This window comes from Chlamydotis macqueenii, chromosome 3 (assembly GCF_036417535.1).
Source record: "Chlamydotis macqueenii isolate bChlMac1 chromosome 3, bChlMac1.mat, whole genome shotgun sequence".
In the NCBI taxonomy this organism is placed as follows: Eukaryota; Metazoa; Chordata; class Aves; order Otidiformes; family Otididae; genus Chlamydotis; species Chlamydotis macqueenii.
Window position 1 is genome coordinate 59,751,049 of NC_141558.1, and position 26,997 is coordinate 59,778,045.

The window sequence follows — 26,997 nt, forward strand, 5'->3', positions numbered from 1 at the left end:
AGAAAAAACTTCCTTGCTGTCCAAATGATTCAAAAATTCCTTTAGTCTCCACAGTACAGCAGATTAAATATTTTACTAGCTTTTGCTGAAATCATCGCTGTTAGGCAGTCATGTTAAATATGTGCAGTAGTATCTTATAATGAAATACAGATTTGTTTGAAAAGAAATACAACTCCACAGTAAACGTCATCCCCAGAAAGGCTCAGATGCAAGCTTGTTTAACTAAAGGAACAGTTCAGTTAAACTGTACATGCACTGGGATTCACGCACATAGCCAAGCCCTTCCTTGATTGTGGAGAAAAGCATTACTGTTAAAGATGAAATTACAGTGATGGAATTCTTCATTTTTCTTCTTGGTTTAGTTTTCTCACTGTTCAGGTCCCCAAAATGGCTCCCCACGAGGTAAAACCATTACCAGTGCAGACGAAGCAAGCCGGTCTCTTTAAGTTTAGCTGAAATACGGAACTACATCCTCAGAAGCATATCCTCAGCAAGGACACAAATCCTCACAGAGCTTGTCACCACTCAGCCTTTGTAGATGACCGCTTTACTTACTGTACCAAGTCACAGTGCTCTTTCACACAGCTATTTCTTTCTTTGGCTCCACTAGAGCTTTATACCACTCATGTACAGCATGTTTACTGTTATTATAACATCATTTTGGGAGGAGCCATTTGTCTCCCTCAGCTGGCAAAAACAACAACAACAAAAAAATCCCCTAAAACAAAACAAAAAATGCAGCTCCCCCAAACCCCATCTATTTGAATTATATAACCCCTGGGATCCCTAATCCCAGGGAATATCTTGTTTTACTGCCAAAAAGGCAAATATTTTACACACTTGCAGCATCACCCAGATCATCCGTTGAAGGTTTGAGACTGCACTGAAGAATTCCAAGCTCACTGTCCTGTGCAGCCTCATGCAGAGAGACAGAGCTGACTGAATTAGCTCTAAAAAGTCAGTAAAAATAAACTTGTCATCACTGCAAGACAGCTCCATCAAGATAGCTGTGCAAAGTGTAGTAGATACCTAGGAACAGGTTCAAACACTAGATCATACAATTCTGTCATTTTTAAGCTTCTGAGCATACTGGTATGAAGGATCAGTTTCCTGCATCTATTTAGTTCATGTAGGAAAAAAGTGACTAAAAGGCCAACTGAGCACATGCATAAACAGGCTGTGTGCCACATGCTTTTCTTATCCTCTGCTTTGCTAAAGTCCCTGAGCTTATGGTACCCATTGCTACATCTTGTACCATCTCAGGCCCCAGTAACTCAGAGGACATCACAGCTGAGCAGAACCTTGCTGACACCAATGGGTTTCCATGTTCAGCACATCCAGACAGAACTCAGCACATGGACAGAGCCTTCAGAAGATTCCCATTTTTCACAGGTGAAGGTCTAGCCTTTAATGTGTCTACACCAACCATCAGCAAGAGACTCCTGTCTGAAGAGCTGTGGGCTGGAAAAAACTCCACATCTACAAAGCCAAGGAAGAAACAGAAGAGAAAAGAAAACCTGGAACTTGCAGATGTGAAGGAAGGAAAAGCCTGCAGCTGTACAAAATGTTCCTTTTCCCTAATGCACATATAACATGCTTTCAACTGTATGACAATATTTAATGTTGTAAAGGTTGTTTCCATCAAAAGGAAAAAATTATGACAGATGACCAAATATCAAAAGAAACTCTTTCCCCTCTCAATAGTAGGATAAAATAGGGCTCTCTTTCCTATTTGCAGTTCTGAGATCTGTGCCTGAAAGATTCACATGCCTTTCTCTTCATGTGCTTCACTGCCGTTTCCTGCTTTCCAGCATGTTGTAGTTCAGCCCTGATCGGGACCAGACTACGCAGTCTCTCTCTCACTCCCCCCACCCTCTGAGAGAATAGGGAGAGATAATATAAGAAAAAACGGCTCGAGGTTTGAGATAAGGACAGGGAGAAAATCCTTAATGTTACTGTTACGGGCAAAACAGACTCAACTTGGGCAAAACAAGTGATACACTACCTTCTTCTAGAAGGGGTCAAGATTTTTTGACAGTTGCCATTCCGAGGAGCTGCATCACACAAGTGAAGGCTCTGCTCTCCCATCTCATGTGAGGGCAGCAGCTCTAGGTTACAGGAGGGGAGAGAAAGTGCTCCTTGGGGAATCTGCCTGACAGAACCGCCAGCTAAATCAGGCCACTTTAAAGAAACAGAGTTCATTTGCTTTCACCCATGTAGTATGTGGTATACTGTATCCAAACAATTTTATGTATTTGGGTTTTTTTTTTTGTTACTGTTTTGCTAGAGCTTAAGAAGGCAATGCAGGCAGGCTCCTGCAAGTCACTTTTAAGACTTTGCTTATTTCTGGTGTGGAAGAAAGAAGATTTAACTTTTTTTTTTTTCTTGCAAACTTTTGTGGAAGACTCACTGCATCATGTCAGCAAATTCACCCCTGCTGACCTCAAACACTCCAAAACCACAGTCCAGTTGCCTTGACTTCCAAAATATTGGTGCAACAAGCACAGAAAAGATATTACTGTGAGCCTTCTAGTTTAATTTAAGTTAGTATTCTTAAGGTTCCTGCTGCAATAACAGAGATATGAAATGCTGACTTAAAAAAAAAGTGGTAGAAATTCTTGCAACCACATAAATTGAAAACCTTAATTTAAATTATCTCCCCCAAACCCTACACAAACCAAGTCCCACAGATGTAACAGGTTTTATGAACATGGAGTAACAACTGAAGTTAAATTATAAGGAGTCATAAAAATAAAAAATAAGAATTTTTCTATTATGATACATCAGTCAACAGAGGAATCTACTACTGAAACAATAAATACCTTCAGAAGCACTGAGACAACTTCACAGAAGATAGATTCAATCAATCACTGTTAAAAATAATGGGCTAGATGCAATTTGTTGTTTTAGAATCTCTAAACATTAGTTGTTGTAAAGGTATAATCAAAGGAAGCATTAAGTGTCTGTACTTCTGAACAAAACAGACAGACAGTACTTCTGTTCTTCTACTACTGACTGGTCAAAGACTTAATGTTTTTTTTTTCCTATGGCTGCTTTTCATGTCCATATGAACTAACTGAACAAAAGATCATCACAACTACTAGAAATAATTCTGGTTATATCAACAGAAGGTTTCTGCTCAATCCAGCTGAGATTTTCTTTGTAGTACTACAGTTGCATACATGTGTATATGTAGCATTTTCTCTCTTGGGTAAAGGCAGTAAAATAATCTGAAATAATAGATTACGCCACAATTTTTCAGGCTAGCTACTTCTTCTCCTTTCTCTTTTTTTTTTTCTCCTTCTTTTTAAAGCACAAGCGTAAGTGTCTTTTGATAAAACACATTAAACATACATCAACAGTATAGATGTGTGGGTAATGAGGAAGCAGAGGAAGCAGCTCTATGAAGATCATTAGCAGAATGACATGTCAAAACTAAAACACACCTCAGGTGCAGCTGCCCAGCGGTCAGTGCAATTGCCTACAGTCCAGCCAAACCAGATGGGAGACTGTCCTAGTTACGGAGATGTATGGCATCATTGATGTGGCTCCATGCTCTGCTCGCCTCTGGTCCCTATCAGCGGGGTGTTACTATCTCAAACATTGCACTAGTGACCGCTGACGGGTGCCCAACCTGGAACGGGCTTGCAGCAGGCAAGCTGGCTTCACCGGGTGAACAGATGAATGGTGGTTTGCAACCACAGCCGTCTTGGACACAGGAGCCAAGTTTACTTTAAAAATAAATATTCCAATTCATTGCCCTTGGTATCAGCCCAAATTTATGTGGGAACCAGCACCATATTGTCAGTGCTGGCAATGGCCTTCTTGGTGTATGAACACTTAGCAGGCCCAGGTTTAGTTGAATACTGACCCCATCTTCCAAACTTGCAGCAAACAGGGAAGTTGAAGGCTGTCAGGGCCAGCAAGAAGATGTTATGCTGCTTGCGCACATAAGCCTGCTCTCAGCAAATTACTTCAAAGGTGTTCAGACAGTAAATCTGCTACACAACACTCAAGAGCTACAGAACACAGTTTTATAGAAAGAATAAATGTACAAATAAACCTGTACTAAGACATCACTCCTGAAGGAAAACAGCCCTGCTGTCACATTGGAAAGAGCGAGAAAAGGATACGTTAGGGATGTCATTTGATAAACAAACACCTTGAGGAAAGGCAGACAGGACATATAAACCAACCAATAAAAGGTTGGTTTTTCATAGCAGTGTCAGGTATTTACAAGTAATGACAGTGTCTGTCTTAGCAACAAGATAAACACTGGGCTGCCAGGAGCCATCAACCTGCTGGTACTCTGATACAGAAAAGCAAGTGTAGGGGAAATGCATTTATTGAATCGTCCTCTGTAGCTATCTTATTGTCTTCACAGAAAAGCACTGCTTCAGGATTAATCTTCTTGGGAGATTAACAAAAAGACTGGTTGTTTTCACTTCTATAGTTGCTAGCAAAAGAAGTTATTCACCTGCAAACCTCATCTGGTTATACATATGCACAAATTCAATACAAGGAAAATAAAATTATACCATTGCTGCATCCACTTACTCTATTTTTTTTGTTTAAATAACGTTCTTTAATTTAAAAAAAAATATTTAGCAATACAGAAGAGTGTATTTAACACAGTTGCTAGCACTATCTACACAGGAAACATATAGAGAAATTTTGAGCCAATTCACCAGCACTAATAACCCATAAAGTCACCCACGGCATCATTTAAAGCAAAACCATACCAGTTATTGAAGCTGTAGCTGCATGGGTCTTTTGGGGAAAAAAAAATAACCAAACAAAACCCAAAGCACAAAAATTTAAGTTCTTTTTTTCATATTGGATTAAATGAATGAGGAGACAGAGCTTACCAGTGTAACCCTGGCAAAATTCTGATCATTTGCACGGTATATTTAAACCAGCCCCACTGAATTTAACTAACTTCTGGCAGAACTGACTCTAGAAGTGCCTGTATGAACTGCTCTGCCACCAAGTAAGCTGCTGAGGTGGGAACACCCACTAAGGCAGAGCGGAAGCAGTCATTGTTCTTGGCTGCTCTTCCAAATCTGGCCTGGCTGATGAGAAATGGGTACCTGCCCTCCTTCTTACTCAGAATAAGACAGTCCAGACTGTTTTATTTGCAGAACCACATCCCTATTACTACAGCCTCCCTTTCCTCATTAGTTAAGATGAGAGACTAGGGGAGAGAAACATGCACAGACTTTAAACATTCCAAATTTGAAGCAATGGAAAAAAACCACTAGTTCATCTAACAGAAACATCAGTTAACATTATGCCAAAACACAAAAAATAGCCACCATTAATCTGATGTGAAAAATCACATAAATCCATTGACTGGAAGTTGAATGAAAAACAAACCAACCAACGCAGCTTTCAAAGTAAGTATATTAGCAAAATAGAAAAGGGGGTTACTTTTATACTCTAGGCTAAGGATTATATTACATTACATTATATTATATTACATTACATATATTATCATTATATTACATTATATTATAGTCAAAGCAACTTTTTCTGTTCCTATAATCAAATTTCTAAACCAAACTTCTTGTTCAACCCTTCACAACCTGCTTATAGCCAACTTAATCCCCTCAAGCATATAAAACATTAAAGTTTTCCATTGGTTGTTGAAAATGCAGTGAGTACTGTAGAGAAAGAAAGGCAGGAAGAAAAGGGCAAAAAAAAAAAAAAAAAAAAATCAAAGCTAAACTCTATAATATCACATTTATCAGTGTGGGTCAAGTCATAGACATACCTAACCGGCAGCATTCACCTCCAAAAACAGTGTTTAGCTTGGGATGAACCTAGTGCAGCAGTTAATGGGTGCAAGGGCTGTTCAGTTCCATCCTCGGCCTCAGTCAATTAAAACAGCTGTTTCGGAGAAAGACATTTGCCAGCTTCTTATCTGACCTTTAAAGAGAAGCCCTTATAAAATTTACTCAGGTCTTCAAGATTACAAATCATCACAGCTCCACTGACTTTTAGGGCACCTACAACTCCGCTGAGAAAGGGCACTTCCATTTACAGCCCCAGACTTCCCTCCGCTTCTGCTCCTTGGCCCCAAGGTGAGTTGGCATGGCTCTTCTACCATCCCTCGCCCTTAACAGGCCACTGTGGGCCTTTGAAAGCTACAACTTTTTTCTGAGAACGTTTCCTAAAGCCAGTCTATTTGGGGTTATGCTGATTCACACAATCCATTTAAAACTCTTTGCACAGCACAAGGCAAATTACTCATCATTAATTAAAAATTAGCATCCTTTAGAAGTATAGCCTAAAAAGCATCATTGCAAAATCGTTTTAACGGTTTATTCTGAGGGTTTTAAGTGATTTGTTTCATTGGTAATGATGCTGACAGGATCTTTGGGTTTGGGCTTTTTGTTTTGTTCTTTTGAAGCTCGTAGAAAGACTTTTATTTTAAGAGCGTTAACTATGTGATTCACTATGCCCTCTCCTCTGTTCCCAGACAGCCTTATCCCTAACTCCTTGTTACTTTTTTTTAAAGTTATAAAACGGACATTTTTACAGAAAGAGCTCCCCTTATCTCATAATATCAGACTGATGGCAAAGCCATCAGTCATATCTATGGAGGATAAACTATAGCAGGCAGGAACAAAGTGGGTAATGACCAGCAGAGAAAGCCTCACAAACGAGAAAACAAGTGCCTCGGAAGAGGAATGGCACTCTTTCAACAACAGCTGCCCATCTCAAAGAAGAAAAGCATGTGTAGCCAAAAAGAAAAACAAAACAACAACAACAACAAAAAAAAAAAACCAACAAAACCTCTTCCCTTTGCCTCCAGTTTATAAGACAACTCATTTTGATACCCAAGGAAAAGGAGTGTGCAAATGGAACTAGCGTGCCTACCTTCCCAAGTGCTATATTTAAGGTGCCTCAAGCACATTGTTTTTTATAGCCATATTTCACCCTGTAATAATTCATTTACCACATTGGTATTGAAAACACATCTGTAAAAAAGGATTTAAAAAAAATTAGACAAATAAAGATAAACCTGTATCTTGCCCTCTGCATGAGGTAACGTATGAGACAGTGAGCAGGGACTCAGGATGGAGGGCAGAGAAAACACCATAGGATTATTTCATTCAGTCAAATCCTAATAAATTTCTGCTCCTGCTGCTTTCTAAATATACCTGGATATAACTGAACCTGGCCTCTGATAATTAGGATAATTTTTTTTACAAAGCATCTGTTTAGTCTTAACAAAGCAAAAATAAGAGCTTATGTCATTTTGAAAAAGGTAAGGAAAATTTAGTAAATGCATTATAAACTCACTTTTGCTTTAGCACTCTGTGATCAATTAGTCCTTCTTCATTTTCAGTTGAGCACAGATATTTTTTCTGTTCCACCGGACCAGAAGAATGTAACATTTTTCTGTCACTAGCCCTCAGAAAAAAAAAAAAAAAAGGAAAAAGATTTTCACTATCATGTTTTGTGCAGCTTATAAAAAAGAAGTATTTTAGGGTTCTAAAACACCAGTGGCAGAAATAGAAAATAAGAAAAATTAATGTATTGAATAGTTATTATTTTAGGTGATGCTGATGTCTCTTAATCAATCTCTCAGTTCAGTTATCAAACTCTGACAAGTTAAAAGGAAAACTGTAAATAATAATGTCTAGTGATATTCTAATTACTACACAGTTACAAAATCCAAGAAAATAAACCTTCTCAGGGTTGCAGAATAACTGGCATCTCCTAATCTCTGGGAATAACTAACCATTACAATATGCAAGGGTTGGGGTGAAAGGACGATTTACACAGTATTGTAAGGTAATTCTATTCAACTAGAACTTTGAATACTTGTTTTTTTTTCTGGAGGTCAAGTCCATCTTGATCCTTCAAGTCAGATTTGCATTACTCCAACCAGTCTAGAAGATCCTCAGATGCCAGCTGGTCTCACAGCCCCACTGTTCCTGGTTATTTGCTCCAACTCTAGCCTGTCACTAGCACCAAAAACTCCAGACACCCACTTTGCTATGTGCCAGTCCAAACCACTGCTCTCTATTAAACCTTTGTGCCCACCTCTCTCCCTCATTTTCCTGTTATTTCTTCTCCTTTTGTTGGCAGAAGCCAACATCAACAGTTTTACCCTGCACTGGGGGAAAGACAGAGCTAAGATAGAGGTTACTCTTATGCTACCAGGAATCTATGGCAGCCATCAATCTTTTATTTTTTTTTTTATTAGGGGGAGCAAGGAGGGTGGCACTGACTTCCTTTCTGTACCTCATCTCTTCAGAACCTCTGAACTCCCAAGATGCTTTATAAACTCTTCCAGCTTCACATGTGAAAAGCTATTCTTCAAAGCAACATTAATGTTTACCAAGTTTATAAGGGGAGTTTCCCCTCTTCATGAATCAATACATCTCTTTTTCAGCTATCCAGTTAAACCCAGAAAAATCCAGTGTGTTGTCTAGGTGTCACTTAGGAACAATCGATCTTGGAATTGGAAAGCATCTTGATATTTTCGCACTAACATTGGTGTGAGCTCCTCACATGCACATAAACACAGTTTCTACTGCACGACCCAGAACACTTCCACCTTAACAGCGACAGACACAAGATGCTATTTCCATGTCCTGACGCAAACCGCTGGAGATGTTAAGTCACATTCGGTGTCCTTTCACAACTCCATTACTTCCACACAGAAAGAGTTCACCTACTACACTCAAAACTCCATGTCTAATCAATGACTTCGTCTCTAGGAGAGAGGTAAGCCAAAGCACAATTCACAGGCAATCAGGAGATGTGTTAAGGACACCAGGATAAAGAGATGGCCAGCCAGGAGTGCACCAGCAAGCACTGGGGAGAGCATTCATGTGTGAGATACAACAGGGAAACACTGCTGACAGCCCCTGGAAGCTCCACAGTGGTTTCAGCTGACCCAGAAGGAGACAGCTATAGTGCTGCTTTCTCCCCTGTCCTGCAGCCGAGCAATGCCTGCTCCACCCTGGCACTAGTACCGGCAGGGTGAGCCAGCTCTGGGAACTGGTCTGACTGCAAAATAATTCTGCAAAACAGAAAAGGTGGTTGGTTTCCACCTAGGCTCAAGGACCACAGGAGAAAGGCTAGGAACATGCAGATTCAGTTTTCACAGTTGTCTACTGCTGCTGTGGGACCATTCACTCAGCTACAGATGCTACTAACTGTGAACCTTAGGGCAGTGACTTTGCTCACGCAACCAAGACTGCAATTCAACCTAGTATCACTGAGCAATGGAGAAAACACGAGTTCACTTCACATATATTGTGGAACTTCACATATATTGTGGAACTTCACATATATTGTGGAACTTCACATATATTGTGGAACATATCCTGTTCCTCTGTGTCAAAGTAGCTTACAAAGAAAATAATTACTTCAAAAGAGTGTTTCATACACTTTATTCTAGTAATAAGTTCCCAAATTAGGTAAAAAATATTTATTCTTAGAGGACTTTGTTCAAGGTGTACAGATCAAACTATATCACTAAGACAGGCACTCCAGAGTTAAGAAGTGACAGTTACAGCTATGTGCATATGAGGATACACCTTAGAGTTTTATAAGTTACTACTTTTACTGCAGGAGCTTTTCATCATTCTATACCCCAAACTGCATAAAATATATATATTTTTTTTTTTACTCATCCTATAATACATGACAATGCATTCCTTAAAAATGCTTGCGTTTTATTATGTGGTTTTTGACTCTGACACACAAAATGTTTCAGAAACAGCAGCTTATTTACCCAATTTCCCTATAAGTAAAGGAATACCAGCATCTGATTTTCCAGTCAAGAAAACTAGTTAGGAAAGATTTTGAGGTAAATTATATTCACTAATATTTGAGATTTCCAGCATTTCTTTTTTTTTTTTTTTTTTGAGTTTGCAGAACTTCACAGAAAAGCAGTGCCCTCGCACTACTGCAACTGCAGGCTCTTTGTGAGACAGTAAGGCCTGGCTCGCAGGACTTAAGAAGGGAACAGTCACACCCGAGATGCAGTCTGGCCAAACATCCCTGACAAAGTCAAGGATGAAATCTAAATATCCAAAGCAGCATTTAAACTGCCTGAAGCATAAAATCATATTTTCTTCTTCTGAAATCCCCTGCTGAAGTCACTATGTAACTACTGCACTTTGATTGCAGTACAGGGCCCACACAGAATAGTCATCTTCACAGCAGACCTCTGCTCTAGCAGAGGGAGCTTCCTATAAATCAGGTGAGGCAGGACTCTGCTGCAGAGAACCAAGAGTGGCTGTGGTTGCATACTTTAGTTCTATGATGAATCATACATGTGGTGACTTTGTCTTCCTCCTGCACCCCTGCTTCCCTCCAACAATGCAGGACCATTTACCCAAGGAGTTTAATAAATACTTGCACAAAGATAAGAGGATGTATCTACATGAGCAGTTTAGTTCTGCTCATGGGTGCAATTTAGTTGGAAATAACACAATGATCACCATTTACCATGCTTTCGTTTGCACTGTGGAGTCATCTCAAGAGTGTACAACTGGGACTCTTTTTGCATGAAGGCAAATGCTACAGAGCATGCTCTACAGATCTACTCCTACTGAGCTACTACTGTGTACTAATGCAGGATTAGTGCTGGAGTCCTTTCCTTCCAAAAAGGGCATTTTGCATCCATGGCAAGCCATTCTCTACTGTCAGAATTCTTGGGCTTAGAAGGGACCGCTCTGAGAGCTCAGGATGTCTCTTCTAAGCCAAGACATTAAAAAAAACAAACAACAAAAAAAAAAAACCCCATATATATATACATACATATATACATATATGTAAAATCCTGCAAGACTTACAATAGATCAGAATGGAGGGGAGGGATGAGGGAAAACCAACCAACCAACCCACCCAAAAGCCCCCACCCAACTCACATCAAAACACCCAACCAAAAAAAAAAACACAGCCAACCAACCTCTGCCTCCCCTAAAAGAAATACCAAACAAACAAACAAAAAAAAGAAACACTGCTCAAGTAAGAGCCAGAAGATGCTCAGTGAAGACAATCTGTGGAATTTGTTTTCTAAAAATTGATCTAGTTCCACACAGTGGGACTATTAAGTGCTTACACCTAGATCAAACTGAGAGCTTCCTTTGAGAGACTGGATTTATTTGTCGCACAAACACTATCTCTGGACAAATAATGATTTTACTGCAAGGCTTGCAAACATTTTAAATTAAGTGATTCAAAAGCTTAATATCACAAACAGAAAATTTCAGCTATAGTGAAAGTTTAACAATCCTTCACCCAAATGAAAACTAAGTCTTAGAACTGGAAATGAAGAACAGTTTAAATTAATTAATGGTCTTCAGGAATGTTGACGTCCTGTTTAAAACCACAAGGTAATAACCTTATTTTGCATTTCTCACATTGTTAGAGATAGTAAAAGTATATAAAAAAAAACCAAACCCAAAACAGTTACAACTTACAGCTGTAGAGACAGTAAATGCCAGTTTTAAAATGCTATGAAAAGAATATAGCTACACCCAGACTGTTATTTTCCATGCCACGTACAAACTCACCCACTGATTACTTCTGGAAATCTTGAAGAAGCTGTTTCACAACAGTATGTATGGGATTCTTGCCCACTTTTTTGTTGCTGGTATTTATTAATCAGGTCCATCAGCACTGCCTGGTGCCCAATCTTCTTCACCAGCTGCTGCACCATACGATCATTAAGAGCCAGAAGAGCTGCTCCACTTACTTCTTCTTCTGCAGATTGAAGGAGATTAAAGAATTACTGTAAAATAACTTCACAGTTACAGTAATATTCTATATGCCTAAAAACATGATGATGGAGGACAGATCAAAGGCAAGGATGCTTTCTACTGCTGATGGTCTTCTCCAGCGGCTAAAAATATGATGTTTTAGCTACTGTCCTTTCCCAAGCAGTGCCAGGAGTCCTAGTCACTGGCCAGATACCTTCCCCAGACTAAAAGCCAAGTCCAAAACACACAGAAACAGTGAGCTGACTGTTTAAATGCTTTAAATCAGGCCTTGCTTCAACCACAGCAGACTGTTACTTCATTAATGAAGGAAAGCAAGCTTTTTAACAGGGCACGCAACAAAGAGCCTGCTCATATAACAGTTGCTCATGCACTCTTTTGTAGAGCATTTAGATACTCAGAAGTAAAACATTTACACACTACAGTTGCATTATTTCAAAAGATTTATACAATATAAAACAGGCCCTCTCAAGTCTTTTAAACTGCCAGCTCTGATTTGAGAAGGTGTATCTATTTACACACAGGCTTAATCTCACCCCCCAGCATTTCTCAGAGACTTTGTAATAAATCTGCATAGTTACTTTGATTTATCAGATCTATGCCAGTTCTCACCCTAATAAATTTCTATAAAAGTCTGCAGTTAGCATATATATATACACATGCCCCAAATAAAGGTAGGTAGTGCCAATTAAAGGCATAGAAAAAAAAAATACTAAACAAACCTCACAGAAACAACAAAAATGCTTACCACGAAACTTGGGAACTAGTTCTCCTAAATTTCTCTGTGTCAACCAGTTGCAGACTTGATCAACCGACCAATTTTCCATCTTCAGGTGTTGCAATGCTAAATTTCACTGTGAAATGAAAAGAGAGGATTATTTTTATGCTGAACTCTAAACTGAACTCCCACATTTCATAGGAAAAAAAAATACACTTAGCAAACAACATTACACTTACATGCTCTGAATAAAAATAGTGCAAAATAATCCAACTAATGCCTGTTGCAAGTGGCAGTTGCCTTAGATCCCTTTCTTCACCTCCTCTTCTTTCCCTCTGCTCTAAGAGACAGCCTCATTCCTTATAAAACACGACCTGCTCCGGTACCATTAACACCCAAGTTTCCACACAGAGAAGAAAAAAAGGTGTGAAATTCACCACCACCACGCTCATCGGGAAATGGCTGGCATTTTGCAGAAAGAAAGAAAAAAAAAAAGAAACACCATCAGATAAGAGTCTGTCACTTACACGTTTATAGTAAATCAAGCACTTTAACCCTCTCTGCACCACCGAGCAGGTACTCAGGTACCTAACTCTCGATTCCCAATCCGTAGGGGCAATAAAGCTCTTGGGAAGTGGAGGGGCGGGGAGTACCCCCCCGTTGTTTGCTAGTCGCATCCCTCAGGCTCCAGCCCTCCCTGGGAAGCTGCCGGGGGGCGACCTGGGGAGGCGGAGCGTGGGGAACCGGACCCCGACCCCCCGCGGCCGGCAACTACTCCCTGCCCGCGGGACGGGTTTGAAGGGCGAGGGGGCTGGGGAGGAAGAGTATATCGCACACCAAAATCAACAGCACCCTCCACAAGGGATGACGACGTATGGAGACAAAGCTTGTCCTCCTCTGCCAGCTCCTCGGCAGCAGAAAGCTCTCCGAGGGGGATTTTCCTCTTAAAGCGTTTTAGCTCAGCTCCATCAAGGAGCGCCAGGTGCTCCAGAACCCTGCTTGACATCCACAGGAAATGGCTTAGGGCATGGTTTAGTAGGCATGGTGGTGCTAGGTTGACGATTGGACTTGATGATCTTGGAGGTCTCTTCCAACCTATTCTGTGATTATTCAGGCAGGTTTTTCAGATGGGAACGCAAGTGTCTGGCACCCTTGGCCAAGCGTCTCCTTACCTACAGCACATTCACACCTGCAACCTGAGCCGGTGCTGAACGCCGGGCTGAGGCAAGGGCTCACCCACACCACCTTCTGCAGGGCCTGGTCCATGGCTCCGCCAAAAAATGTGCACCATCCTTGAGTCCGCTTTTGTCCTTCAGCAACAGAGACCCCTGCAATAGCTGCACTTCAGCTTATGCTCTTGTGCCAGTAGACTTCAATTTAAAAGGGTTAAGTTTCAAAGGAATGTATTTCTGAATTACATGAGTGGATTTGATTTGATATGACAACAGTAGCCATACAGCTCCTCCCCCAGGCTAAGCAGCAATAACAGGGTGTGAAAAGTCATTATTTGTTGAGAACTCTGCTGTAAATTAAAAATCACACCTTCCTGTCACACTTCTTACTTCCTTGCAAAGAGCAGGGTAAAAAAAAAAGGCTCCAAAAACTTGAAAGATAAAACCACATGCAAAGCAGAAAGATACTTGCCTTATCAACTGAGCAGCGTAAAAGCAGAGAGATACATTAAAATGGTGGAAAGGTCACTGCTTCATCCTGTAAGAAGACTAGCATCCTAGAGTAGTCCTGCTAAAGCAGACAGGCAGATACCAACATTTCAAAAAGTGTCAAGCAAACTATAGTCACGCACGACACCACACACATTTAGCCCTGTGCAGCTGACTCCACAGCAAAATATTTGTTTCCACATGGAAATGCAGGCAATACACTTTAGGAGGGGAAGGAATTAATGACAGATTAGAAGCTGTTTCAAATAATTAAAAAAAAAAATTCAGATTATCTGTAGTAAGAGTCACTACACACTTTGAAATGCTTCTCAAAAGCGATTTTACTTACTTGCATACACTATAGACAAAAGTGCTAGGAAAAGAGGACACAAGTCTTCAAGCAGCATTATGGAGGCAATGAAAAGGACTGAGCATGGATGCTGATATTTGTCTTAATTAATGATTCTATTTATTACTGTAGCATCAAAAGACTATCCAGTGAAGGATTCCCGGTGCTCAGTGTGGTAAAATATGTGAATATCTGTATTTTTCAATTCTTAAAAGTCAAAACAACAGCAAAAAAAACCCAACAATGGCAACATTTTAAAGACAGTGTTTTAGCAATTTACAGTATAAATTCAAGTCAAGTTCAGAACAGTTCTAAATGTGAGTGATCCCTGTTTGCTAATAAATAGAGCCAGTCACTGGGACCCGTTTCTTCAGACACCCAAGGTGAATGTCTATCTTTAGGACTCAACCAGCCCTGGTTAATGAAATTAAGTAATGAAATTAATGAAAATCAGTTTTCCTTAGGACGAGTCAGGACAACACTTGCTCGTACTGTAAAATCCTTTAAGACTGAAGGATTAAAATTTTGGGGTTTAATCGGGTCAAGCTAAAGACCTGTCTATGGTACAGATTTCTGCTGATGTAGTTGGTTAAACAGTAGTGAGAGATTAGATTCCTGACCAGCATGCCTGAGCTGGCAGGAGATCCGTACTGTGTGTGCACTGATTTACCATGCAGCTTGTTTTACAAGAAGATATAATGAGCCACCGTCAACTTGAAGCGAAACTTCTAAATGAATAAACCTATATGTCAAAACATTTTAGACAGAAAAAGTGAGTTATTGTATCTACTTTACATGTTGACTTGTGAGAAAGAGTCTATGGCATCACAAATACATCAGCCTTCACGGGGCTTCTATGTGGATGTCGCTGGGGTCAGAATTAAGGTTAATTTTAGTACATTTTAGTACAAGAGTGAGGAATGTGATGCATGCACATCTATATATCACAGCTATGTGGTGCATTTTGTACAGGGCCAGGTCTCAAAGTTGCAAGTGCGATGAGTAGGAATTGATGCATACCAAAGATACAAGCTAAGTCTCCTGTGTGCATTTTTTAAATGCTATCATGCTTTGGTTTTAACTTTCTATGCATTACAGATAATTTAGTTTTTTGCTTTACACTTACTACCAACCTATTTTTAAAATCACTTAAAATATATTCAAGCAACTTTATAGAAGGCAGAGTGTGTCATCTTGGATCCAGTGTTGAGTTAGCACAAAGTATTGCACTCACAGAAGTGGCTGACTGAAGCAACATTAGGGGATTCAAATACCAATGTAGGAGCAAATCTCAAAATGCACGTTTCAGCTCTTGTTTTCATGCTATTGTAGAGTAAGACACATGCAGCTGCAAGATCAGGAGACAGTAGATGCAAGAGGAAACCTGTATCATCTAAGAGTAAGGCTATATAAGAAGATTTAGGAAGAAAACATGCACAACCATTACTGAACTGTAGATAAAGAGGAAAAAGCCAGATCCTTGATGAGAGTAAAGGGGGAGTATCAAGAGGAACATGCCCACCTATTGAGCTTATCAAGCACACAAATTCCTCTGCTGTAGGAATTAACTCTGAAGAATATTACAAAAAATCAACTATTTCCTTAATACGTTTGCCTATGATTAAATATGCAGGTTTTAGTATTCAAGTTTTTACTATATGAACTTTAGGAAAAAAATTCTGCTATACTATCTGCAGTCCTACTGGAAAAATGAGCTGTCCCACTTCAGCAACAAGATTCAATCCAAGTACCAAGTTCTCCTCTTACAGCTGTAAAAGTTATTTGGTAATTTGAAAGGAAGAAAAGAAAGTTAATTTGACTGTGGTTTAAGGTGATTTAATACTCATAGACAAACCTTGCCCTTGCTATCACTGACAACAGCACATAAGCCATGAAATAATACATTTAGCTATACAAGAAAATTGCTTTATTTTTTTAAGAACACAACTTCTGGAAATTAAGCCCCTGTGAAATCAAACCCTTTTATATTCAACTTTAACAAAACTGTGTCAAATTAAAAGTACAAGGTTAATAGATGTTGAGAACAGGAAAAAAATATCAATTAAAGGTTAAAAATTCATGAATCATAAAAATGAAATCTCATATACCACAAAGAAAGCCATCAGGCTGAAGGTCTTCAGTACAACACAAAGGCTGCTTCAGAAAACTAAAGAAAAAAAGTAATTTCTTTTTGTAAGTGATAACACACTGACTTTTCTTTTCTTTCCCTGAAGTACAAATTTCTCACCAGGACCATCAGTACTTTTGATCATGGTGTTGTCTCACAAACGGAGTTCGTCACGCGGTGTGCAATACGCCAGTCTCACAGAGAGAGCTGAGATACCAGTTTATTTCAAAATTGCACAAAGTTGGGCGCTAGGTGGATTTCCACAAAGCTAGCGTGCCTTTCTGACATCCTGTGGTACACTTTATACAAAGCGGATAGAATTAGTACCTCCCCGAGTGTCACCTATTACATAATGATTGGTTAGTAATTTACATATGATTTCATAATCATTTTTTTTACCTACTACATATGCTTAAGGTTAGGGCTCTCTACCTGGGCTGGGGTCTTCAGCTCAAGGGTTGTGATTTTTAGTATTACAATGACAATAGTTCACTTAAAGACTTTAATTATCATTCTTCTGCTGACTACTGCAATTTGTTCAAAAACATATTAATTAGCTTACATGTTTTTTCATGATATATGTTGCTCCCAAGGACAGCAGTCCCTGATTAGACGTTGTCCCAAGCTTATCGCTCCTGTTGACTTAACGAACATCTTGACCTTCCAAAATGTACATGTTTTAGCTAATTGCTTAGGCGAAAGAACAGACTGGCCCTTTGTTATGTGCATACTTGTATAATACTGAATGCAGCTGACTACAGTGTCACTGTTTGTTGGCTTAGCAGAGGACTCCAGCTGCTGTCACTGAGCAGTGCAGAAACCTCTGACCCTTAAGCACTGCCACGCAATTCCACAGTAGCCTAAATTCCAGCATTCATAATCCAGCCCTCTTCTTTGCAGCCCTCCCTGTAATCCTGTGTTTCTGAGAGTGAAGAATTACAGCAAGGTAAGTCACTTCCCAGCAAGGGAGATGGGAGAATGGGAGAATCGGCAGTTTTTTGTATGGGTGAGGTTTGGATGGGTCAGTGCCACTAACTGACTCCCTGGCCAGCTGGGTGAAAAATAGGTGGTGGAACTGTATCCGTAGATCTATCAAGTGTAGAGGTAAACAATCCATTATAACTATAAAGATTTCTACCTTAATGGAGCACTGATTTGTAAAGTTAGGCCAGAAACCCAAACAGTGAGTAGCAACTATTCCACTTCCAAAAAAAAAAATTGGAAAATGAACCCATCTCTTTCCCTCAAATCGTTTTACTTGACTTATACTGACTCTGCTTCTTGCAAGGTTAATCTTGCTCCCATTCAAAGCCCACTCAAGCTTTCCTGGTGAATAAGACTCACGCTAATAAGATGTAGAATATGCATAGTAACAAGGCTAGTCCATTAATTACTGAGAAGGAGAGTCCAAGGTTGCTCCACTCTTGATTTAGAATCATAAATCAGTTCAGAGAGCTGAAACAGCAGACAGTCATAGTGACCTTACAAAAAATGGTTAAGGGTAGCTGCAAAGAAGGGCTTACCAAGTCTATTCTCATCAAAAAGGGTTGGTGGTGATTTATAAGTGGTTCAGTTGGCAGATCCTCAAAGGTGCTAATGTTTTACAAAGCTGCTCTCTGTTGTTCCTAAGGAATTGATACAGAAACTTTTTTAGCCTGAGTAAAATCTAGAAAGTGATGCACATCCTTAAGTGAGTCTGCATAGGTGTTCTATGACATAAGTTGGGGTTGCTATGTGGAACCACAAGATACATGGCATTTACATAGTTTTCATAGCAAGTAAGGGATCTACACAGCACTTAGGCATTCAATACACAAGAGATGCTATATAATATAGCACTTTATTTTTTTTTCTACATGCTTTAATTGTTCTTATTATGTATTACACTCTGCACTCAAAGTAAGATCTTTTCAGCCATGTTTAAACAGTGAAGCAACATTCCAGTACAGTTGGTATACATTTTAAAATGGAAAAAATATGTAAGATTTGTCCCTCAGAACTCCTTACATATGTTCTCTGAAAAAGATGGATTTGTTGCCCGGTGTGCAATGAGCCAATAATCACACACTCAGGAGAGACATTACTCATTTATTTCAGGTTTGCACAAGCCTGGGTGCTCGGTGGTCTCCCACAAATCAAGGACACCAAGCGGGCCCCTCTGCAGTATATTTATACACAAAATCTTACATATTCAACTTCCTACTATATATGCATTAATATTCTGTTAAATGATTGGTTAGAGTCTTCTCACGTAACATGTAAATTAGTAGACATGCTCGGTCCTGTTATTCCACCTATTTCTTTTGAGTTGGTGGTATGAATTGAGTAGAGGGTCCATGAGTCAGTGGTTGTGATGACCCCTGCCAGAATTCCCTTTCCCCTAGTTTCTTCAGTAGTTGGCACCAAATGCAAAGCATCTTCAAAACATTCTCATTAGATGTTCTTCTCAAGGTTTAATTGGATGGATGCCCTTGGTTAAAGTATACTAAAATATTGTTCTTCTGATTAGAGGTGATTAGGTGTCCTCTGCTTTTTAGCTTATCACACAAAAATAACATCTTTGACTTAATTAGTGCTAGCTAAGTTTCAGAGTTAGTCTTCAACACTTGCACTGTCCTTCTAGAGAGAGCACAACAAACGATTATGCATCGCATTTAAACAAGTCTTACATCAACATAAGATTTTTTCAAACAGTGACTCAATCATGCCCAAAGTCAGGATTTGACCTCTCACTGAGAAGGCTCTTTGATAGTCTCTATGAAAGGTACCTTCATCATGGCCACTTATCTGAGATAGCCAATCAGCTTCAAAAAGAGCTGCTGGCTAGATCCAGAAATGTTTGCCAGACAGCAAAGAAACAAGAACCTCAACAAAGTTTTTGAATTGTCCTAGCATTTGATCAGTTGGATGAATTGGCCGCATAGAGGAGTGAGAGTTACTGGGAAGACATACAAGAAAACCCTGAAACTGAACAAACTGCCCTTGTGTTCCTCAGAGTGAAGAATTAACAGCAAGATAACTCAAGAATTACAAGAACGAGCTGATATGAGTCACTGTATGGTTGCTCAAAATTAAATTAGCATAATAAAAATCACACCCCTGGCAGGAGACCTTACACATTAATGTCAGACAGTCTTTGTATAACAAACTAATCAATAATCAGGACCCATGCAGAAGTGTACCAGTTATGTAACTAAAAGCTGAGCAATCAGCAAATCTTGTGCAACTTCTCCTTTCTTGTAACCTGTATAAAAGCCTATGACCTCTCTGAAGAGGGGTGCTAGGCAATAATGTGCAAATCTAGCATCCCTTCTGTAGAGAAGGGGGTGGCTGGGAGCACGGCCAGTCTCTCCTGCACTAGCCCTTCCTTCCTCCTCCAGTGAGCTGAGCAGGACATCCCCGGGGCAGGAGGAGTCACGCACCTGCCTGGTGACAATACCAATTTCTTTTAGGAATCACCAAGTCGAAGAGCAGAGTACCACTGCTATGCAGGGCTCTCTGCCACCTAGAATTTCTGGATTGATATTTTAACATGATTAAGGATTGCTGAATTATATGGTTACTAACCACTGACAACACTCCTCCTCCAGTTTATCCATCACATGAATACGGTGATGATGATGAATAATTAAGTTTTAACACATTTCATGGTGCACATTTTTTGTTTTGTACTATTCATTCATAACGACGAATCCAGTCAGTCATAGATTTTTGTGTTAAGGAATTGTGTTGGCATATGAAACCAGGTGAGGTAGGTATGACTGAGCTAGATGGTGAAAACAAAACAGGCTGTCTCATAGACCTGTTTTATACACTAGAAGCAGTGGTTTAACTAATTTGGCATCCATTGGTGCAAACTCATTATATACAAGTTGTTCTAAAGCACAGCAGTATTAATCCAAAACAGATGACTGCATGAGGTGATTGCATTTATTTAGTTCATTGATGTTTGGGACATACACAGCCCATTTCTTACAATATTACCATACCATACCAGTCATTACTGCACACTACCTGTCTGTTACTGTCTCCTTGTCATATGCAGATGAAGAAGTCATGTAAATACTCCACGTCTGATACAAGAACATTAGTTGAAACCACCCATGGAAAGATAATCAATAATCTCTGTCTGCATGATGGAGATAGGAAACTGGAAAGTTTGAACATCTGTAAACTCCTATTTTGTTGTGATAGTGTGATCATGATATTGACATCTAAATACTAAAAGTTAAAGTTAAACCTACTAGATTTATGGAAATTGTGGAACTAAGTTTTTCAACAATATGCCTTTGTCTGACCTGTCTAAAACCAGAAGCATAAAATGATGAAATGCTAGCTTTATCAGCAGCCCATGAAGAGCTGCTTAGGTTTGCCAAACTACTGAAGAAACTAGAGGAAAGGTAATTCTGGCAGGGGAAACCACCAACTCATGGACCCTCTATCCAAATCACACCACTGACTCAAAAGAAGTAGGCAGAGTAACAGGACTGAGCATGCGTGCTGATTTACATGCTAGGCGAAGAGACTCTGACCAATCATTTAATGAAATTACAACACATGCGTTAAAGGCTGAGTATGTTAATACTTTGAGTATAAATAACCATAGATTTGAAGACTTGGTGTGCTGTCTTGGGACAGGCACCCATATACGTGAGCATCTGTGCAATAAAAGGAAATACCTCCACTCTGTGTGTGGATTGGCTCTTTGTACACCGGGTGACGGACCCAGGTTTGAGACAACAGTTTTTGGAGACCCAGATGGGACAATAACATAAGTAAAAGAATGCACAAGCCCACTTCAGAGGACTGTTTCATCCTGTTTTTTTCCCCTCTTTCAACTATGCTAATTTACGATGCCTTGAAGAAAATCCCACCCCAAACTGATAAGGACCTAAATGTGTTTAACCATTTGTTCTAGTGACAAGGGTGCAAGTTTCCCAGTCTAATGATCACTGAGATTGTATCCTTAGTCAGTCTGTTAATTGGGGAGCTCCCATTCCAGTTGATTGCTGTAACCTGTGCTTTTCAGGACTTCTGAATTATTTATGTAATGAGGAACCCCTCAGTTCGAGAGATTCACTGCGAGTTGCCCCAGAGCCTCTTGGTTAGCACACAGGATACATGAAAACTACCCGTAAATCCCTGCTTCAGATTAGGTTGAGCAGGGATTTGGGAATATGCCTCATACCTTCAGGCTGTCAACCATTGCAGGCTGGCGTGGAAGGGGTGTCAGAAAAGACCTGACCTCAGCTCAAATGCCTTCTCTAGGAGAGGGGTCGGGGTGAGGATCTCAAGAGAAAGTGAACATCTTACTCCAGGCTGAAGATAGGTAGATGCAGTGCATTCAAAACAGCCACATAATGTTCGTGTTGTGCTTGTATGGTGAATTAATGAAGTCAAACTTGTTTTCCAAAGTAGCTAAAAGTAATCGGCTTTGTGATTCAGTCTCAGGTGGTTACAGTGAGTATGGGAAAATGTAAAGGTTCACTGATTTAGCTTTGTTCACTCATTTGGTGGCTCCTAAACCTACGCATTTTATAAATAAATCTTTTCTGACTGTAGGTCTTGTTTGCATTGCAGACAGTCAGACTGAAGCAATACAACACCAAAAGAGGTGTGAAATTCTTCTGTATGCGCCTTAAGTAGAGTGCTAATGTCAAAACATCATTTCACTGTTAAAATGCTAATAATTTTAAGTAAATGCATATTCCAAACAGCTAGACACATTGCAAGTTATTTGTATTTAATTATACATACTATATACAATAAAACATACTTTGGTATACCTAGTTCAGCAGTCAGGGATAAGCAGCATACCAAGATCTTTTTTTTTCCTCCCCAAAGGCACATTGGCTGGCTTTAACAAAACCAGGAATGAAAGCACTTTTCTACCCAGCAATTGGCCCAGGGCTGCTTCTGTGACAGAAGGTCAATCTTGCCATGTTCTGCATTTCATCTCTCTCTGACAAATACCAGGAAAATTCCATTTTGAAATAATTTTTCTTTCCATAAATACATAACAATATTGTTGTATTGATATTCCCAGCCATTGTTTTATCATTTTCGTCATCTTTGGGATCATACCAAAAGAGAGCACAGACGGCTTACTTGCAGCCAGCCAATATATATACACTCACACACAGATATATTAGTAAGCTTTTATGGGTGCAGTACTATAAAGATAGGCATGCACACTCAAGTAAGTATTTATGGACACCATAAAATCACAGCATTTGTGATGAGAATGCAAGAAAACCTATTAAAATTAATTTGTCTTGCTTTTTGAATGGAAGACCAGAATAACCATTTCCCCGAACACTCAAGATCTAATTAAAAATACTATATTAACTTTATGTAAGTAAGTAAACTGCTTGAAATTTGTTACTCCTATGTTTCACCACACTGGATATATTACTATTCAGGGATATACTGTAAGATGTTAATAATGCAGCTGTCAAATACAGCCTGGGTGAATACTTAAAACTGGGCATTTATGAGAGACCCTGTGATGTGGAAACCATGCTTAGTATAGAACAAAAAAAAAACTTTCAGAGATGAGTATTTTTTTGGTACAAAACTTTATGCTAATTCACATCGTTAAAAAAAGAAAATCTTCTTCCCTTCTCTCATTGTTTGTTTAAAGAAAAAGCCCTAGGCAGTCTCTGCACCTGGCAGCTCCCTTCTGGATGCTCTGTGACTCAGCTGATGTAAGCACTGGGGGTGCTGTTGAGAAACAAGCCCCTGCCACTGAAAGAAGCTGTTCCTCTCCCCTCTTCCATCTCCTCGTTTTCCTGCCCACGCTGCCCCCATCCCTCCTGCCAGCACAAATGCTCTCTGGCCTTAGGAGCCAGGTGAGGGGACCAGCATCACTGAAAACTGTGATGATGGTCATCTTCTGTCATACCTGATCCCTCGTCCGGTTTGTCTTACAGTCGTACGAGCACTCCTACTGAAGAAAGGGAGGTGGTGGTGCAAAAATGACAATGAGCTAGCAGAGTTTTATGGTTTTTGTCATTTTGGTGATAGTGCTGGCTTAAAATACCTTCTGAACTAGTGCCTGATTTAAATAAGGATGTAGGCAAACAGTAATTTTGGAAAGAACTGCCCTGGTGTGAAGCATTACCTCCAGCTGCTTATTGTTTCTAGGCTGGAAAGCTGTTAAAACCAAGCTGTGTATTCCTGAATGCCAGTTCAGCTATGCAGTAGGTAATCACTGGCACAGTAGGCATGGTATGTTAAATTACCGCAGCTGTTTTTCACAATGACTCTGACCAAAGCTTTAGATGCCAAACAGGTGAGTCTTTATCATGTTTGGAGTCACACTGATCTCCATATTTGCAATAGTTCTTACAAATCATACTGGTAGGAATGTCTGCTAACAGGGGAATGAGGGAAAGCAGGACTTTCTGCAGGCTAGGGGCTGGCTTGCCTCTGGGATCCTCCAGAAGTTTCATCTCATCCATGCCTTATTGCTCCTGGAGTCCTGTGCGATGGCTGGTATGGTGGTTTCTCTTTTTCTGAGGGTGATATTGCTGCTGCTGTTCACTCAGCCTCAGTCTGCTGAAAGCGGAGTGTCCATCAGATCCAAATTCAGTGCAGAACAGACTCAGCCTTTAGGCTCAACGTGAGCCTGGGGAGGGGGCCTCCATTTACATGTTTGTGACAGAAATGGCTGTGATAGTCACTTAGGAAGTCAGTGCTTGGGCTGTGTCTTACTGCTGCTTGGCAGCTCATTACTGCCTGGTCTCAGTCGATGGAAGAGAATGCATTCATGGCCACTTTAATGTAAAGTCAGGGTTTAAATCCTCTTTGTTAGTTTAACTTAAGTTGTTGGACTCCAGTGAGCAGAGAGGTTTCATTACCATTTTGATGTGGATGTGATCATGTTTAGCGCTAGATGAGGGGTGAAGAGGGAAATCAGGATTACTAGGCAACTTGACTTATTTAAGACTGCTGGTATTTGGAATTTCTCACATTACACTTGCAAATCTTGTATTCCTTGTAAGTGCAGACAGATGTTTCTTTTTTTCATATCTTCTTGCCTAAGTATAGTTGGGAGTTTAGGATCTTTAATAACATCCTCAAAATCTTGAGTCCTCCTCCTGCATGAGGCCTGGGGTACTGTGGTGCTGGAGCTCTGATGTCCTGTCATAGCTCCTGCCAGTCCATGCTGTGTCTAGAGCATAGCATAGCAGAGGACAGGCTCTCTGTGGCTGTACAAAGCGGGTATGCCTCTCTGCAGAATATGGAGGTGGAGAATACGGAGAGTAGAGTTCTTCCTTCCTGTTCTTCCACGACCCACAGGTACCAGGGTTCACCCTCCAGCCTGTGCACTGGGGTCCTGGGTGAACCTGAGGAGAGCTTGGCATCGGTTTTGTCCTGCTGCCTGGCACAGAGTGGGGAGATGGTGGGGAAAGCAAAGCTGCACAAGTGGCCTCAAAACAGGTCCTGACAATTATTTATGTTCTCTTTTTTTTTTTTTCATTGAATAATCTGACATCCTCAGGATTGCGTTGCCCTTCACATTGCCTATGTCAGCTAAGGATTGTCTCAATTGCCAACGATCTACAGGTGTTAAGATTAGATGGTTGAATGTATCTTTACAGCCTTAAAGTTTATGAAGTATCTACAACTCAGCTACATCTTAAAGGGCTAAAAATAATCAATGCTGACTGTTATTACTTATGTAATTAAAAATGTAATTAAGGCAATCAAAGGGTAGCACAGTGACTGCTAAATGAAGTTTCAAATGCTACCATACAGCAATACTTCTATCACACTTATTCTATGTTTTTTATAAATGCTTGTAAAGATACAAGGTATGTTATCAATTATGTTTTGCAACGCTCTCTGCAAATTTGGTCTCACTGAGAGGAAATAATTAGCTACATTCCCAGTTTTTACTCTTAGAGTCTCTTGGCATTAAATTACACCAAACTGCTCCAAAGAGATCAACAGCTTTTCATCAGTATTTCTATAATGCAAGTCCCTGCTAGGGTAGTGAATTATGAAAGCAAGCCACAGCTAATTCTGCATTACTTTAAAATACTGAGCTATAAACTGGGTTAGTTTAAGAACTGTTTCACAACCACCTCAATCTTCTTTGCTGTACAGACAGCAAATTTTAGAAAAGAGACCCTCAAAGTCCCTCCAGCTGCCTGTGTCTTTGTATGTATATGTAATATCGTTATGCAATCTTATTTACAGTAGGAGGTTTTTTTTTTTAAGTAACTGCCGCTTTTTCCCTATTTGGATGGAAAAAGTAAAAGAATTGAAGTCAAAGGAAGTTTTGGGTGAGTGAGAATGTGAAATCTGACCCTGATGCATGGACTGAAATAGCACAAATGGAATGCTCGTGGCTGAGGACAACAGAAATGAAAGGAACAACTCTGAATGTTCAAAAACTACAAGAACAATGCAGAATGAAACTGTTTTAAGAAGTTGCTTTATAGTGAAGAATGTTAACATACTCCTTTGTGCCAAACATGTCTTACATGTATTGTTAGTTTTTACCAAACAGCGATCAAATTTTATAGAATTTCAGCATAATAAAAAGTATCATAGAACACTGTTGGAGCTAACAGCTTTATTCAACATAAGCAGGTGGTAACAAAACAAGGGTTTTACTGCAGGTTTTGTTGACAGTGAATTCTTGCTAGCTATTTTCCTCCAGTTCTGATATTGTATGGTTGAAGGGCACCCTTACGTCTTTTGAAAGCAACAGCAATAATAAACTGCTGGATTCCACAGACTTCCAAGCAAGAAAATAAACTATTTTCTTGTAGCTGCCTGCTGGATCCTCTCTTGGCAGAAAACCAGCTCTTATTTTATAAATATTTTTAAAAATACAATGTGCAACTGCTCTGGTGCAATTTCCCATGTTACTGCTACTGTCAATTAACAAAAATGTTTCACGTGCAGCTCTTGTTGAAGCAAGCGATTAAGTCATGCTCTGTTCTGCTGGTTTCAGGCAAAATTGTGTTAGAGAAGGGAGCCAAGGACTGCAAATGTCATGCTAGCCCCTGTACTGCGCGTAGCTGACAGTTCTTACTTAATAAAATGCTACCATCATAGGATATTTTTTATTACAGCTGAGACTTTGGACTCTGATGTGGCAACACTGAAGTAAACCATGTAGTCTCCGTGGCACAGATATTGCTGTGTTAAGCAAGTCCCTGGGACTGTCCTTGTGACCATGCTGCATGGACTATGCAGAACAGCTTGTATTCCCATTGCTCCAGTTTGGCTCCTCACCATTCCTGGACTACGGGCTCCCACAGCCTGACTGCAGGCTCAATGCCTGCTCAGAAAGAGCCAGGCTGGTTTCTGCTGCTTGGTCTGAGCCAGTAGTGATTGCACATTGTAGTTGATGAAGAATAAAACAGCATCAG

At 40.0% G+C, this 26,997-nt stretch overlaps 1 protein-coding gene across 1 annotated transcript in view; it reads right to left on the minus strand.

Moving 5' to 3' along the window:
• The window catches only part of SAMD3 (sterile alpha motif domain containing 3), an 83,200-nt gene that overhangs the window by 31,977 nt on the left and 24,226 nt on the right, over nt 1-26,997 (minus strand). The window contains exons 2-4 of the mRNA XM_086744597.1: nt 12,499-12,604; nt 11,547-11,736; nt 7,309-7,419 (exon numbers count right to left, since the gene is read on the minus strand). Coding sequence (XP_086600723.1) covers nt 7,309-7,419; nt 11,547-11,736; nt 12,499-12,577 — 380 coding nt within the window. The 5' untranslated portion in view covers nt 12,578-12,604. The remainder of the gene's footprint in view (nt 1-7,308; nt 7,420-11,546; nt 11,737-12,498; nt 12,605-26,997) is intronic.